The sequence below is a fragment of the Geotrypetes seraphini genome, chromosome 7 (assembly GCF_902459505.1).
Source record: "Geotrypetes seraphini chromosome 7, aGeoSer1.1, whole genome shotgun sequence".
NCBI lineage: Eukaryota > Metazoa > Chordata > Amphibia > Gymnophiona > Dermophiidae > Geotrypetes > Geotrypetes seraphini.
The window spans coordinates 23932974-23949970 of NC_047090.1; the positions used below are offsets into that span (position 1 = coordinate 23932974).

At 45.9% G+C, this 16997-nt stretch overlaps 1 protein-coding gene across 7 annotated transcripts in view; it reads right to left on the reverse strand.

The window, feature by feature from the left end:
* Positions 1-16997, reverse strand: part of ALDH1L2 (aldehyde dehydrogenase 1 family member L2) — a 116588-nt gene that overhangs the window by 18250 nt on the left and 81341 nt on the right. For all 7 annotated transcript variants that reach the window (XM_033950812.1, XM_033950811.1, XM_033950815.1 and 4 more), the window contains 5 exons: positions 16769-16874; positions 15374-15461; positions 12534-12627; positions 9253-9352; positions 4216-4314 (listed from right to left, as the gene is read on the reverse strand). In XM_033950812.1, the coding sequence (XP_033806703.1) occupies positions 4216-4314; positions 9253-9352; positions 12534-12627; positions 15374-15461; positions 16769-16874 (487 nt within the window). The remainder of the gene's footprint in view (positions 1-4215; positions 4315-9252; positions 9353-12533; positions 12628-15373; positions 15462-16768; positions 16875-16997) is intronic.

The following is a 16997-nucleotide window of genomic DNA, read 5'->3' on the forward strand; positions in this document are numbered from 1 at the left end:
CCACGCCCCCTAAAATACTCCCCCATTACTGACATCACAAATGACGTCAACCACGGAGAACTACATCCTCAACAAGCTAAATCTGAAACCAGTCAATCTCGTTGTTCAACCCTACCGGGGCCAGGGTGTGTCACTGAAATATAAACTTATGTTCTTGATATAACAAGTACTGAGATACATTCCCTGTATCCTTGTTGGCATGAAGTAACACTGTGTATTTAACATCTTCAGCCATATGATTCCTCTCTAGCCAATGACTAACAAGAGGAGCCGAATCCCGTTTGCAATGGATGTTACTCAAATGTTCGGCTATACGGACTTTCACCACTCGCCTCGTGTGTCCTATGTAGTACAAACCACAAGGACACACTATGCAATATACCACTGCCCGAGCTAGGCAATTAGTCCCAGTTCGCAAATAAAATTTCTTACCCCCTGATCTAGGAATGCGCAAATGGTCAGTGTCCAGAACATGCTGGCAATACACGCATTGCCCACAACCCATGTGGGAACCCAGTGTATGTGGGAATGTCGTGTATGCTCACTATATTTGAGGATCTCAGCCAAATTCTGCCCACGCGTGAAAGCAAACCGAGGGACTTCCTTCATGCCCTCATGTACCTGCAACACTGACCAGTGCCTAAGAATAATCTGTTTGATTTGATAACTCTGGCTGGAATATGGCAGTACACACACCATGGCCCCTTCACCTGAGGGTGAAACAACCATTCACGCTGACAATTGCGTGCTCTTTTCCACGCCTGTTTCACAACCTTAGGTGGATAACCTCACTCCACAAACTAACCATACATTTGCGTGGCCTGCTGGTGAAAATCCGCGTTGCCAGAGCAAACCTTCCTCAGTTTCAAAAATTGCCCCACCGGGTTACTGTCCCGCAGGGGCTTTGGATGAAAACTACTGTAATGCAGGAGCGTGTTGCAATCAGAAGGTTTCCTGAATAAAGTAGTCTCATTCTGCACTACCAAATCTATTCAATTTCATAACCTGTATATCCAAAAAAGGTATAGTGTCACTACTGACCACATAAGTTAACTTAATGTTGGGATCCACTTGACTAAGTTCTTCAAGAAACACTTCCAATTCATCATGATCCCCATTCCAGATGAAAAAGATATCATCTATAAATCTCCTCCAAAGGCCAACTTTACTAAACCACTGAGATTTATATACATACTAGTCTTATAGCCCGTACATTAACGGGTGCTAGAATATGTGTGTGTGAGTGTGTGGTTTTATTTCTTTTCCTCTCTCCTTAGCCGCTTTCTGTATTTCTGTCTTTATTTTTTTTTTCCTTGGCTGTCCACCACCACCCTTTCTCTCTTCCTTTTTCCTCCCCTGTGTCCTCCACCACCCCATCACTGCTCACCTTATCCAGCAGCAGCCCTTTAATTGATCTTTTTATTTTTTATTTCATTCTTATTTCTGTTTCCGGGTTCAACTCTTAGTTTCCATTCTTTCTTCTCCAACCACGCTTTCTGCAATTACATTATTTTCTCCTTCTAAAAATGCATTTCCTGTTGCCTGTCTCCATTCTTTTAATATTCACACCAGACCTGTCTCCTAGTTCCATTTCTGCCTTTTCCTTCGGCCTCACCATCTAATTTCTCATCCCTTCCTCATTTCTTCTTATCTGACTCTTTATCCTGGTCTTTCCTTTCCCCTACTTCATTGCTTTTTCCTTTTTCTCCATCTTATTTCTCTCCCCCTTTCCTTACCTCATCATCATTATTACCCCCAAGCCAATTCTCTTCCTCCCTTCCCAGATCGGATCCCCAATAAAGCGTAAGAGTGCTTCGTTACATGTCTGCCTTTTACAGTTGCCCAGGCCACAATTTCACTTTAACCCTAACCCTTCTCAAGGGGGCGGGACAGGCTGGTGAGGAGCTTCGGGGGCTGCTACTGTTAGCCCCGGCAGAGACGGAGCGGCCAAGCTGAGCTAGCAGCAGAGCCCTCATGTGTGTCCCCCCCCCTCCCTCCTCTGTGCCAGTGCCGCTCTCCCTCTCAGCGGGCCGGGCCGGACCGCGGCTTCTTTGCTCCAGAGCTTGGCAGTGGGGCGAAGAGCGGGCGCAAGGGGATCGGGGCCATGCTGTCAGCGGGACAGCCCCAGCCCTCTGCCTCCTCCCCTCGCGGGCTTGTGGAGGCAATCGGCGGCTGTGGAGCTGCTGCAGGCTGGAGGTTTGTGTCGCGGTGGGAGGGTGCGCAGCACGGATCGGACGCGCACGGGGCTCTCCTTGACCCGGGGCTTCGGCGCCATCGACGGAGGGAAAGAGGCGCTGTGGAGGCGATCAGCGGCTGGCTGCAGGTCCCAGGCTTGTGGAGTCGATCATGGTGACCGGGCCCTTTGAAAGCAGCGCTAGGTGGAGAGCAGGAAGGCTGTTGTGAGGTAATAAGTGCGCATGCGCACTCGTGCGGCACATCCCGACAGAAAAGGGATCAGGGAACACGCGTCGCGAGTGCGCATGCTCGGGCTAGCATTTTATTATTTAAGATAACTCCTCATAAATAGACATATAGAGGTATGCGACCGATGGGGTCACAGTGGCCCCCATCGCCACGCCTTTAGTCTGTATGAAGTACTTATTTTCAAACCGAAAATAATTATGACAAATAACGAATTCAGTTAATTCTCCCACCAGTTCCTTTTTCTGTACTGCTATGTTAAGTTTGCTAACTGTTAATAATTGCTAGGGCCGCTAATTGTGGGACATTGGTGTACAGTGCTGCAACATCAGCTGTAATCAGAAACCTATATTCTTTACCTTCACATTCTTGTAAACATTGAAGAAAATGAGAAGAATCACACACACATGATTTAGCTGTAAACACTTGCATCTGTATGAAGCTGTCAATGTACCTAGATAAAGGTTCCAGCACTGACCCAATGCCAGCCACAATCGGACGGCCCAGAGGGCAAGTGAGGGACTTATGGATTTTAGGGGTAAAGTAAATATAAGGTATTTCAGGAAATTCTACACACAAACACCTATATTCCCTACCAGATATAACTCCCCCATCTTTAGCCTTGTTCAGTACACTATCGATCAAACCCTTAAAAATCCCTAGTTGGATCCTGGGAAATTTCCTTATAAAATCCTACATCTCGCAATTGACCCATAGCTTCATCCCGATATTTACTGTAGTCCTGTACCACTATCCCACTGCCCTTGTCGGCGCAGGCAAGAATTGAAAGCTGTATTATGAGTATAATAATAGTCTTTATAAGTGTATGAGTTTGAGTGTTGGTGAACATAGAATGTTGTGGGTTGTATTGGGTGTATGATTAGGATCACTTTGTGTTTGTAGCACCCCTCCTGAAGAAGCCAACCGGTGAAACCTAGGTTGGGGGGGGGGGGGTCGGTGAAAATGCATCAATTCAGTTGAAGTGATCAAAGAGGTGCCTGGAGCAGCTGTAATGGCCATATTCCACCATATACCAAGATAAGTTTTTTTTTGCTTCTCATTGAGAAGTGATTGGTGTTGTTAGAACTAATGTTCTATGGTATTGGTGGGAGAGACTGTGAACAAGCTATGATGGTCTCTATACACAGCTACTCCGTGACTTTTCACTGGGTTATAGTTGTGGGTCTGAGCATTCACTATTAAGCACTTACCAGATTGTGAAGTTATTATTTAGATATTTACATATTATGGTATTATAAGGTGATCAATGAAAGTGAAGATATTGTATATCACCTTTGATTAGTAAAGTTCCCTTGTTTAGTGAGTTAAAATTTTTTTTTTATCATGAGCCACAACCAGAAACACATGCCTGAGATGTGCTTTTCACAGTACCAGCACCCCCGGACCAGCCAGTAATTTTTGGTCATTAAAAGCTGGCGCTTCAACTTGGAGAATCACCCAACAATGATAGAGAATCGCCCGGCGTGCTCGTTTAAATATTAATGAGCCCATTATATTACCATTTTAATAGTAATGACCTCATCATACCACATTTACATGGGCAGAGTTGGAGGCTGGTAGGAAGCTCAGAAAAGATCATAGTGGTAATCAGGGCAGTAAAATACTGGCATGCTAAACTGTCCAGAACTGGTTTTGCAACCATCTTTAAAGGCATGGTAAGTTTTGATAATCTGGCCCTCATTCCTGTGGCCAATAGAACCTCCTTGTATTGTAAAAACAAAAGAAACTTCCTGCAATTAAAAATAATTTTATAACAGATATTACACATCTTACCACTCTCCTCACAAACTCATCGTGAATTGATTCTTCAACAAACAGTCGGCCAGCTGCAATACAGTTTTCTCCCTTATTGAAGTACACCGCACCCATGCCCTTTGGAAGAAATGGGAAAATGCTCATGCAAACACACAGTGCTACAGAATTACAAGGCAGAATATCCTGTTTCTGACAGTGGTAAGCAGCAGATACCTATAAGAAACACATAAGAATAGCCTTACTGGGTCAGACCAATGGTCCATCAAGCCCAGTAGCCCATTCTCACGGTGGCCAATCCAGGTCACTAGTACCTGGCTTAAACCCAAGGAGTAGCAACATTCTAGAACCCCAAAGGGTATCAAGATTCCAGGCAGAATCTCAAAGAATAGCAACATTCCAGAACCCCAAGGAGTAGCAACATTCCATGCTACCGATCCAGTGTAAGCAGTGGCTCCCCCCCATATCTTTCTCAATAACAGACTATGGACTTTGCCTCCAGGAACTTGTCCAAACCTTTCTTAAAACCAGCTACGCTATCCGCTCTTGCCACAACCTCTGGCAACGCGTTCCAGAACTTAACTATTCTCTGAGTGAAAAAAATTTCCTCCTATTGGTTTAAAAAAATATTTCCCTGTAACTTCGAGTGTGCCCTAGTCTTTGTAATTTTTGACAGAGTGAAAAATTGCTCCACTTGTACCTGTTCTACTCCACTCAGCATTTTGTAGACTTCAATCATATCTCCCCTCAGTCGTCTCTTTTCCAAGCTGACCCCTTTCCCATCACACTCTTTCAGTTCAAGGAACCACTGAACCTAGAGTGACAGCTTTGATTTTATGTAGAGAATGACATGGGGACAAATTTGTCGCCATCCCCGCAGGAACTCCATTTCCCTGGCCCATCCCCGCAAGTTTTGTCGCTGTCCGTGTCCCCGCCCCATTCCTGTAAGCTCTACCTTAACCGCACAAACTTCAAACACTTATGATTTTAAATTGTTTGAGGCTTGTGCAGATGAGGACAGAGCTTGCAAGAATAGGACAGGGACAGGAAATTGTTGACAGAGAATGTGGTGAAAATAGTTAGCTTAGCAGGATTTTAAAAAGGTATGGATAATTTCCTAAAAAAAAAGTTCATATTAAGATGGACTTGGGAAAATGCACTGCTTATTTCTAGGATATGTTTTACTCCTTGGGATCTTATAAGGTACTTGTGACCTGGGTTGGCCACTGCTGGAAACAGGATACTGGGCTTGATGGGCCTTCGGTCTGTCCCAGTATGGCAACTCTTATTTTCTTATGTTTAATATTTTCCAATACCAGTGAAGCATGAGGCCCTAAAGAACGTAAGAATTGCTGCTGCTGGGTCAGACCAGTGGTCCATCATGCCCAGTAGCCGGCTCCCGCGGCGGCCCTTAGGTCAAAGACCAGAGCTCTAAATGAGTCCAGCCTCACCTGCGTACATTCCAGTTTATCAGGAACTTGTCCAACTTTGTCTTGAATCCCTGGAGGGTGTTTTCCCCTATAAAAGCCTCCGGAAGAGCGTTCCAGTTTTCCACCACTCTCTGGGTGAAGAAGAACTTCCTTACGTTTGTACGGAATTTATCCCCTTTCAACTGTCGCTTGTCTAGCTTACACATAAATCCTGCCCTGCATAGGAGCAATAAGAAAGGCAGTGTCTTGCAAACTTTGTCAAGCCGCAGCACACTAAACCTAGTGGCCGCAGCTCGAGGCATCTGGAAATGCACAGACGTCAATGCGATGACTTCACGTATATGCATGATGTCATCACATCGACATATGCGTGAAGGTCCTACCGATGGGCCCTGAGCCACCAGTGTGTGTGTGTGTGTGTGGGGGGGGGGGGTGCCAGAAGGGAAGGCGCACGGAAAGAAGGAGAGGCATTGGTGCCGGCTTATTTCCTACAGGATATGTCTCTCACTACGAGAGGCACATCCTGTAGGCAGTCAGCCATTGCCAGCATCTCGTGGAGAATGCATTAATATAGCATAGTAAATGTTGGAATTGTAATTACCTTCCTTCTCTCAGATGTCTGGTGGTAGGGTTACCATATTTTATAAAGGAACACTCCGAACACATAACCACGCCCTGTTCCGCCTCCAGCCCCGCCCCATTCCTCCCGGTTCTGTCTCCAGCCCCACCCCCAGCAAGCCTCCTCTCTTCTGCGACGAGCTCCGGTCGCATCTGGAGGGCCTGGATGTGGATGTGTTTGACATCATCCGCTCCTACTCAGAGGTCCTCCATATGCGGCCGGAGTTTGTTGGGGCTTTCCAAAACCCGGACAAATGCCGGGTTTTGAAAAGCCCATTTGGGAGCTTGGATAGTCCTTTAAAAAGAGGACATATCTGGGTTTTTTCGGACGTCTGGTGATCACTATCATAGTGTCACTCCAGTTAGGTTTCACACTGGAAAGTATATTGTACATTTTTCAGTAGGTACCGTGTTTCCCCGATGGTAAGACACTGTCTTATTTTTTTTGGAAGGCCAAAATATGCTCTAGGGCTTATTTTCGGGGGGATGCCTTATTTACCCTTTCAATGTCTTTCCACCCTCCCTCCACTCCGGCCCAGCCCAGTATGAAATATTTCCTTTTGTTTCCCTCCCCTCTCTCTTCTCCTCCCTCACCCACGAGTCCTGCATCTGGCCCTCTCCCTTCTACCTGCACCTGGCAACATCCCCCTGCTCCGCGGCTCTCTTCAGCAACTCGTCAGCAGCGGTGATCAAGACAAGCTGCCGACATCGAGGCCTTCCCTCTACGAGTCCCGCCTTTGTGGAAAAAGGAAGTTGAAACAAGCGGGACTCGCAGAGGGTAGGCCCCGACGTCAGAAGCTTGTGTCGATCGCTGCTGCTGAGTTGCCGAAGAGAGCCGCGGAGCAGGGGATGTGGCCGGAAGCAGGTAGAAGGGAGAGGGAGATAGGAAGGCTGTAGATCTCCGGAGCATGACACCGACCCCGGCCAGGATGATTTCTTTTTCAGGCATGCAACTTACAAGTCCGGCGTCGCGGTGGGAAATAGCCATGCTGAGCAGTGAGCTCAGCACTACACAGATGAAAGCCTTGCTTGCTGATTGGTCCGGCGGCACGGCCGCCGGACCAATCAGCAAGCAAGGCTTTCATCTGTGTACGTGCTGAGCTCACTGCTCAGCATGGCTATTTCCCGCCGCGACGCCGGACTTGTAAGTTGCATTCCTGCGTGACACACTACCGGAGCCACGGCAAAGGTGGAAAAGAGCCACATGCGGCTCTGGAGCCGCGGGTTGCCGACCCCCGCGGTAGACGGAGGGACCACACGGAGTCACCCACCGTACCACCCGATTCGGGTAAGCACAGGTATCGGTGGGTGGCTTATTTGCGGGGGGGGTGCCTTATTTTACAATTTTTTCTAAAAAGGGGGGGCTGTCTTATTTGATGGCCCTGCCTTATCATCGGGGAAACACGGTAAGAACAAGCTGCATGCAATTTATATAAGAGCTAATAATTTCCAGGTTATAAGTTACTCCTGTGTGTACGTCGTAGGGACCAAAAAAAGTAAGAAAATTGACATATAAGTCACTCCTTTGTATAAGATGCAGCAAAACATATGGTGTTGGCAGTTCAAATCGTACTCTATAATGTCTGGATAGCAATTGGTACTTGAGGCTGCAAGTACTTTATCCACACTCAGGCCTGCAAAAAGGGGATTTGGGGACTTGGACACTGCCTGCACCCGAAAAACTGAAACCAGTCTTCCACGTATCAGTGGCCATCTTCCAAAAAATAGTAATCACTCAATGACAATGAAGATGAAAGCGAGGTAATTCAAATCTTGATAAAGCAAAACTCCACCTCACTTTATGAGAAAAGGGAGAAATTTTCTTCTTTCTTTAACACTTGCTGAGTTCTATCATCTTCCAATCTATCCAGAAGTAAGACAAACCAGCATCGACTGATAATTCAATCATTTATTCTGAAGACAGAATTGCTGAGCACATCCCGACGGGACCCGTTTCGCCCTAACCGGGCTTTCTCAAGGGTTCACAATAGGCGCTCTTTTTTCAGCGTCCTCACTTCTCAGGAACTTTATCCACACTCAGGCCTGCAAAAAGGGGATTTGGGGACTTGGACACCGCCTGCACCCCCAAGACCCTGCAGCCACATGCTCAACGCACTCCCTGTGCCTGGCTCAGAGCCCACCATGAGCTTGCAAGGAGGAGGAGGGAGCTGTGCACAGCCCTATCTGCACTAGTTCACTTTCTTCAAGGGTTCAGGTGTTTGGTTCTCCTCATTATTGGTCAGTTTTTTTTCTTCCACTAAAATGCACATCCGGGCCTTGCAGGCTCAGAGAATCATGGAACGCATTGCCAGAAGTTGTGGTAAGAGCGGAAAAATAGCTGGTTTTAAGAAAGATTTGGACAATTTTCTGGAGGAAAAGTCCATAGTCTGTTAGTGAGAAAGACATAGGGGAAGCCACTGCTTGCCCTGGATCAGTAGCATGTTATGTTGCTACTCCTTGGATTTTGGCCAGGTACTAGTGACCTGGATTGGTCACTGTGAGAATGGGATACTGGGTTTAATGGACCATTGGTATGACCCAGTAAGGCTATTCTTATGTGAGCCAACTATAGGACAATCAAGCCATTGTGACATCACTGATGAGGTTGGCTCTTAGGCATTGGAGGAATGAGGCATTATGACATCACAATCTCGGCTCTGTAATGTTGCTACTCTTTGGGTTATTGCCAGATATTAGTGACCTGGATTGGGCACCGTGAGAATGGGCTATTGGGCTTGATGGACCATTGGTCTGACCCAGTAAGGCTATTCTTATGTTCTTAACATAAAGCTGATAATGACCTTGCACAATGTCAGGAAAAAGGCACAGTTTTCTGCATGCAGCGGAACAAGTCAAGGAATCAACACTGGCAACAAATTACCGTATATAAAACTCATACATAAGCCGTACCTTTGTGTAAGTTGCATCCACAAATTCTTATGTAAAGAAACATAAATGACTTATAACCTGGAAACTATAGTAAATATATTTCATATTAGTGTTGTCTTACCATTCTCACAGCTTTGTCCAGGTCACAGTCACTGAATATAATAAGCGGAGATTTCCCACCGAGTTCAAGCGAGACCTTTTTCAGGTTGCTAACAGCACAGCTGGGAAAACAAGGTTGAATAAAATCATGAACATTCAGATGTTTGAAAATGATCCCCAAGGCTTTACTTTCATGCACAAGAGGAACTAGAAGTGCACTTGATCCCAGTGTTAGCAGACTTTACCATGATGGAATTGCTTTTGACTGCTAGAGGCGAGGGCAACTAATAGAAGAGAGTAAAAACAACGTCTGCAAAGCCCATTACCCTAAAAAGGCAATGCTGCCAGGAAATAGAACTGGAACAGCTTGAAAATAATCAGTGAAATTGATTTAAAAAAAAAATTTTTTTTACAGTATTTTTAAACTCTAATCCTATCAGGGTTTTTTGGAGGCTGGTTTTTTAATCTTGTGTCTGACTAAGGTAAAAAAATATATATATATATCTACTATAATAAAACGCTAAGCGCACATGGCACTCTTACCTGCGTGTTCCCTGATCTGTATGTCCGTGGCAGGTAAGAGTATGCATGCGCGCAAAGGGTTCTATTCTAGGAAATACGACCACCGGCAGGTAACACGCTGCGTCTCCCCCCCCTCCCCCGGCGCCGACCCTACCTGGCACGCCCGAAACTCCCATTGACCCTCCCAGCTGACCCTCCCACCGTTAGACGGCCGACAACCCTTCCGGCTCCAGTAGCGTTCAAGGCACAGTAAACACGCTGCTTTGTGGCCTTCTACTGCCCTAATTTCCTCTGTCGCGTCTCTGATGATGTCATCAGGGACATGGCAGAGGAAATCAGGCCCCCGCATACCTTTTGAAATGTTCACCAGTGCTAGCAGCATCTGCTTCCTGCTCCTCGCACTGGCCTCAGCTCCGTTCCGACATCACATTTTGGCACACGTGCACAAGGGTTTCACAGAAAGCACAGGTCTTGTGCATGTGTGTCAGACACAGTGGCGGGGTGGTCCGCCCTGGGCGTCATCTTGCTGAGGATGCTGGCAGCTCACCTGTCTGCACCTCCCCTTCCCACTCCTGCCCCTTCCCTTCTCCTTTTTAACTTCGTCGCGAGCTACCTGGAGTGGTGGCGTCCCTCCTCCACCCCCCGCCGCTTCCTCAACTCCCCCCCCCCGCTATGCGCATGTACCCCCTTCCCCATACTTTTTAAATTTCATCACGAGCAGCGACCAATTGGCTGCCCGAATAGTTTTTGACGTTCCTCTCAGATGTCACTTCCGGGACGTGACATCAGAGAGATCGCCGAACCCAACAAGGGCAGCAAATTGGTGGCTGCTTGCGATGAAATAAAAAAGTATGGGGAAGGATGCATGCGCGGGGAAGAGGGTAAAGGAGGGACGGTGCTGACCCTTTCCCGCCCTCTTCCCTGCCCCCTGCCATGTGCACCTGCCCCTTCCCCGTATCTTTTTATTTTTGGTGCGAGCAGCCACAAAGTGGCCGCTCGCTTCAGCTTCGGCACTCTCTCTGATGTTATTTCCTAGGCGCAGGTTCCGGAAGTGATATCAGAGAGAGCACTGAAGCCAACGTAAGCAGCTACTTCATGGCTGCTCGCACCAAAGTTACAAAGGTATGGAGGGAAAGGAAGGGATGCGCACGCGTGCGGCAGGGGAAGGAGTGGGAAGGGGGGATGGAGAGCAGGAAGGGTGCCAGTGCCCGGAGGAAGACTGCACCTGGGTGGACCACCCCCCACACTATGTCACTGTGTAGACTCCTGATGCAGGCATGAGGGCCAAAACACATATGTGTTGAGTCATTTTTTTTTTTTTATAATTCTTTATTCATTTTCATATTTTACATGAAGTGTACAAAATATTGAGTTACAACTAATGAATACACAATATCACTTTTATATCTATTACATAATATTCTGAACAAATTTTTTTTATCCCCTCTCCCACTCCCCACCCTTCAAGTACTTTCCAATCACCTTATACATATTGTATACCATATTATAACATGTTATGTAAAATTATTTTCACTACCCCCCCTCCATGTGTGCCATAAAGAAGACAAGAAAAAGAAGAAAAGAAGAAGATAAATCCTATTATTCATTCAGTACAATACTTTGTCAATGGCCCCCATATTTTTATAAATTTAGGAAATGTCCCTCTTTGTATTGCTATTACTCTTTCCATTTTGAATATATGACAAATTGTATTCCACCAAAATGTATAATTAAGGTTACTATGATTCTTCCAGTTATTGGTTATATGCTGAATGGCAACCCCTGTCATGACTAGTAAAAGCTTGTTATTTTCTGGTGAAATTTGACTTTTTTTTCTCATCATCAATCCAAATAACACTGTATCATATGATATTGCTACATGATTTTCCATCAATTTATTAATTTGTGGCCAAATTGCATTCCAAAAACTTTTAATGTAGGGACAATGATACAGTAAATGATCCAACGTCCCAGGTTCCAGATTACAGTGCCAGCATTTATTGGACTTAGAACTATCTAATTTTTGCAAACGTGTAGGGGTCCAAAAAGCTCTATGTAATAAAAAGAACCAAGTTTGTCTCATAGATGCTGACACTGTACATCTCATTCTCCAAGACCAAATTAGTGGCCATTGAGATGCAGTAATTTGATGCTTAATCTCAATGCTCCAAATGTCTCTTAGACCATTTTTTGGTTTTTTATTCAAATATCCAGATATTAATTTATACCATAATGTGGCTTGATGCCCTAGGAAGTCTGCTTGGAAGCATAAGAACTCTAAACTATATTGATTATTCAATGTTTTCCATTCAGGGAACCCAACCTGAATGGCCTGCTTCAATTGCAACCATTTAAAACTTTGTTTTTTATTAAGACCAAATCTATGTTGAAATTGTGAAAAGTCATTTTGAGGAATAAAGTAAAGCAGTTTGACCTGTTCATCATCACTGTTTTTGCTGCAGGATTATTTCCCTGTTTATTATTCTAACCCAGGGGTAGGCAACTCCAGTCCTCGAGGGCCAGAATCCAGTCGGGTTTTCCCCAATGAATATGCATTGAAAGCAGTGCATGCAAATAGATCTCATGCATATTCATTGGGGAAATCCTGAAAACCCGAGGACCGGAGTTGCCCATCCCTGTTCTAACTCTTAACTAGGCCCCTATGCCTGCTTCTAAGAAAAAACTAAGGGGAATGAGAAAGACTATCTCAATCCAATCAGTCTGAGAGCACATTATAGTATGCAGTACAGTCTATATTCCAGTTTCAATATGTGTTAATACCTTTTCATGATCTGTTTGCCAATAGGGGTTGAACCGGTGAAGCCAAGTTTACGGATATCGGGGTGTTCAGATAGACGCTGTCCAACAAGACCACCTGGAATAGAGCAAGAGTAAACAAAAAATCATATGCAGCTCTTTGCCCCAAATCTGAAAGGACCTGGGCAGAGCAGTCATACGCCCCAGTCCTAACGGTGCACTTTGCATGGGGTCCGCTGTTTTCCAGTATTTTGCACTCTTTGGTGGATGGCACTTGAAGATTATGTAACCTAACATATCAGAGAGGCTATTCAAGTCTGCCTGGCCAGTGATATTCAGCAAAATAAAAACAAGTGGGACAGACCGCGAGCTCCGGATATTGCTGCTAGCTTAGAACTCCCGTGCTGCACGCGCCTAGAGAGGGAAGAAAGGCGGTCGAAGCAATCCAAGTGTGCCTGAAAGATTGCAGGCAAGTGTCAGCATGGACCCATAATTACACCTCTGAGGCAGGCCTCCATCTGGAGGCCGAAATATGAGCCATATTGGGTCATCTACTGGATCCTTCTACAATAAGGACATTCTGCTTATAAGACTATTTATTATATATGGTTTTATATGTACTATTTCTGTGCAAATTGGAATAAAGATTGTTTGTCCCAAGGTTGACGTGGTCTATCCCACTCCCCATTTGTTTTTCTTTTGTTCAATTTTACGTGGGGTTTTTGTTCCTTCTTTTTCAAGTTCAATTAATTTTAATATACCGACCATTGATGTGCACCTGGCCGGTTTACAATGCTAAAAATGAAAGGTTAAAATTAATTTTTGTAAGGGGGGGGGAAATGTGAACATTAAATAGACAAATTACAAATACGAACATAAGCTTGAGAGGAAAGGGGGAAGAGAAAGTTAATAATTACATAATTAAAAAACAAATTAATTAAAGGGAAGAGGGAGGGGGAGGATAAAACATCAGGAATGGGGATCGCTTCTTAAAAGTGGTTCATGTTTATTTTGCGGGCTGTTGGAAAGGAAATATTTAGACGCTATGGTATGCGTCTTGGAATAAGAGCGTTTTTAGTTTAGTCTTAAATTTGTCGAGTGAATTTTCGAATGATATTCAGCGGCACTTAACCCGTGAATATCATCGCTAACTGGTCATGTGCTTTACTGTGAGGGGCATCTGCTGCTGCACATGTGTGTGATGTCACTGCGTCACATCCTTGCATGCTCTGAGGCACTCTAGACATGGCCCTGGACTCAAGGAAGGAGGTTGGTGTGGGGGCAGGGCTGGGGGCAGAATGGGGCGTGGCCACAGGTCATCTTTGTCTTCAACAAATTTGGTAACCTTATTTCTGCAGGACTGTCAAGGGAAGAATTAACGGAAGTGATCAATAATATTAAGTTATTTTGTATCATATGAAGCTGTATACCAATGAAAAATATTTCAGCCAACTGCCAACTTCCTTCTAATGTTGTAGTACTGTTTTAGGGCTAAATGCACAAAACTTTCTGGTTTTTGCGACCGACAGAATTTGCCGACCCAATTCTCAAAACGGCTTACTGTGTAGTTCTCCATGCGGTCGTACATTGTCCGATTCTGGTATGCAAATGACCTTTTTACTATTAAAATGAGGTCATTAATATTAAAACCAGCCTTTCGATGAATGGCCTAACATTGCATGCCAGAATCATATTGATAATATCGACGCCAAAAAACTGACAGGACCTTCTCTTTCCCGGTGCATCCTGTGATACAAAGGGAGGGGCCTAAGGCCCTGATTGGCTCAACACCTGACCCCTCCCAGGGGAGGGGCCTTAGGCATATGAGCCAATCAGGGCCTTAGGCTCCTCCCTCCCTCCCTGGACACACAGGAAGGAGCCTAAGCCCCTGATTGGCTCAGATGCTTAAGGTTAGGGGAAGGGCCTTAGGCATCTGAGCCAATCAGGGCCTTTGGCTGAGATGCCTAGGCCCCTCCCAGGAGAGGGATACACAGGGAGGAGCCTATCAGGGCCTTAGGCCCCTTCCCATGCATCCCAAGCACCAGGCCCACCATTTTGTAGTAGTGGGCCTGCAAGCAGGAGGGACTGGGCATCCTTCCTCCTGTCATCATAATTTAGAGATACAGGGGTGTTTCGGTGGCAGGAGGGTGTGGGCAACCTTCCTGCCAATTTTTGGTAAAGGGGGGGAAGGGGAGGGTCATTTCAGGGGGGATCCTGGTGGGGAAGTTCAGTTCAGCGGGGGAGGGGGTTCGTGGCAGCAGGAGAAAGTGGGCATCTCTCCTGCCATTTTTTATTGACGTATGGGGAAGGGGGTCTTGTGGGTGGGGCAGTTCAGCTGGCATGGAGGGGTGGTGCATGATGGTAGGAGAGAGTGGGCATCCCTCCTGCCACTATTATGGTTCCAGGGATCATTGGGGGTGTGTGGACCGTCATCAGAAGGGGGGGGGGGCTCGCAGTTTTGTTTTTTTTTTAACAGGGATAGATATTGTGCGTATGTAACTCACACACAACATATGTGCCATTAAAAAGAAAAAAAAATCACACCAACAGCTGAGTGGCAAGAGGCTGCTTTGGGGCTTCCCCTGGCGCTCAGCTGTTCGGGCTTCTCCAAACTGGCTCTACACACATGCGTCAAAGTCACTCTCAGTGACCGATCAGATGGGATTAGGCAAATCTGCGAAAATGATTTACATGCAAACTTGCTGGAACATTGGTCACAGTTTCAGAATTGGCCAAAAAATCGGCCCACAGTGACCCACACGGTCTTAGCGACCGTGTTTTGTACATCTAGCCCTTAGTCATCTATTAATGTCTTCATCAAGGTTCAGTACAAGAGTAAAAGAAGGAAATGTTAGAGAAATTACCTGACCCTGGTAAAATATTGATAACTCCCTTTGGAAAGCCTGCGTTTGCTGTCAACTCTGCAAACTTTAGAGCCGTCAGTGGTGTGACCTAAATGTGAATACACAGAAAAATGCATTTAATCATTTGTATGTTTCCTTATGCTTATTGTGGTAACTTTCAGTTTCAACAAGCAGCACTGTTCTACATTCATTTTTTCATTTTTCTGCAGCTCCCTTCACCCTCCCCTGCGATCCAGACCCATGTTCCTTTTAACATCAAAGAGGAATGTGATATGCAGGTGGATGAAGAAACGGCTTATTTCCTTATAACAGTGTTGTCTGCTGCTTAATATGATTGTAAAACTTGAAACCAACAGTCTCATGATCTTCTGTAAACAATATACTGTATTAACCCCCCACTTTTATAAAACCCGCTCCCCCCTTGGCACGCCACTGAAACCATGCTTTTGCATAGATTTTTCAGCACTTTTCAAAATTACTGTATTGAAAATGATTGCAGTCTCATCCAGAGCTGCCAAGGGGACCAACCCACTCAGCAGAAGATTCAGGGTCGCCGCCCCCCCTTCCTGGCCTAACGCTCCACTCAGATCCAGCTCTGGCACAGACGATTGGCAGCCAGAGGCAAAGAGAGCGAATCTCCCCATGCCACTGAAGCAGTAAACCTTCATAAAATGTCATCTCCTGCTGTCGAAGCAGGGGAAGATGATGTTTTATGAAGGCATCCTTCTGCGGCACAGGGAGGATGCTTAGCAGAGATCATGCCTCATGAGCGTTACCAGATCTCTGGATTTACCAGACATTTCTTCTGACTGTCCAGGTATCCGGATGGTGTTTTCAAAACCCGGTAGTTTGTCCAGGCTTTGAAAAGCGTTGAGCTCGGGACCGCATCTGGAGGGCCTTTGTGTATGCGTAAATGTGACACGATGATGTCACATGTATGCGCACGTGTGCAACATCACTGCGTCACATCCACGCATGTGCAGACACCCTCCAGAAGCAGCCCTAAAGAGGTGAGGTTTGTGTAGGGCAGGGGCTGTGGGTAGAACAGGGAGGGGTTACGCATCCTCTCTTTTTGATGAAAAAAAAAAATCTGGTAACCGTATGCCTCATGTGCAGGAGCTGCCTTGCTAAAGCGGGAGTTGACCCCTGAAAGCTGAAGATTTGGCAGGTCTGCTCATCAGATTTTGGTCATTTTCAGTAGCGTCCTGTGTAGGACCACGGTGAACCTTCTCCTCAGGTTTGGACCTGAGCAGTGCACGTTACAGGAAGTTATTATGTCAATGAATGGAGGGGGATTGAAGGATCCCCAAATGATTTTTACATGTTTTGGAAAGTGTTCCAAATACATTTAGGACGCCTGGAGAATGACTGAGCACCCCCCCCCCAGAGTTTTACCTGGGCTGGTTTGAGAACCAGCGTGTTGCCCGCAGCCAAGCATGCCGCACTCTTCCATGCAAGCATCATGAGAGGGTAATTCCATGGGATTACAATGGAACAGACGCTTGAAATAAAAAGAAGAGAGGGACGTTTCAGAACACAGTTTAATTGGACTCGTGGACATTGGTTCACACAAGCATTGGCTACTGCCATCAAGAATCAGAAAAGCAACTTGGAAAGAATGGGG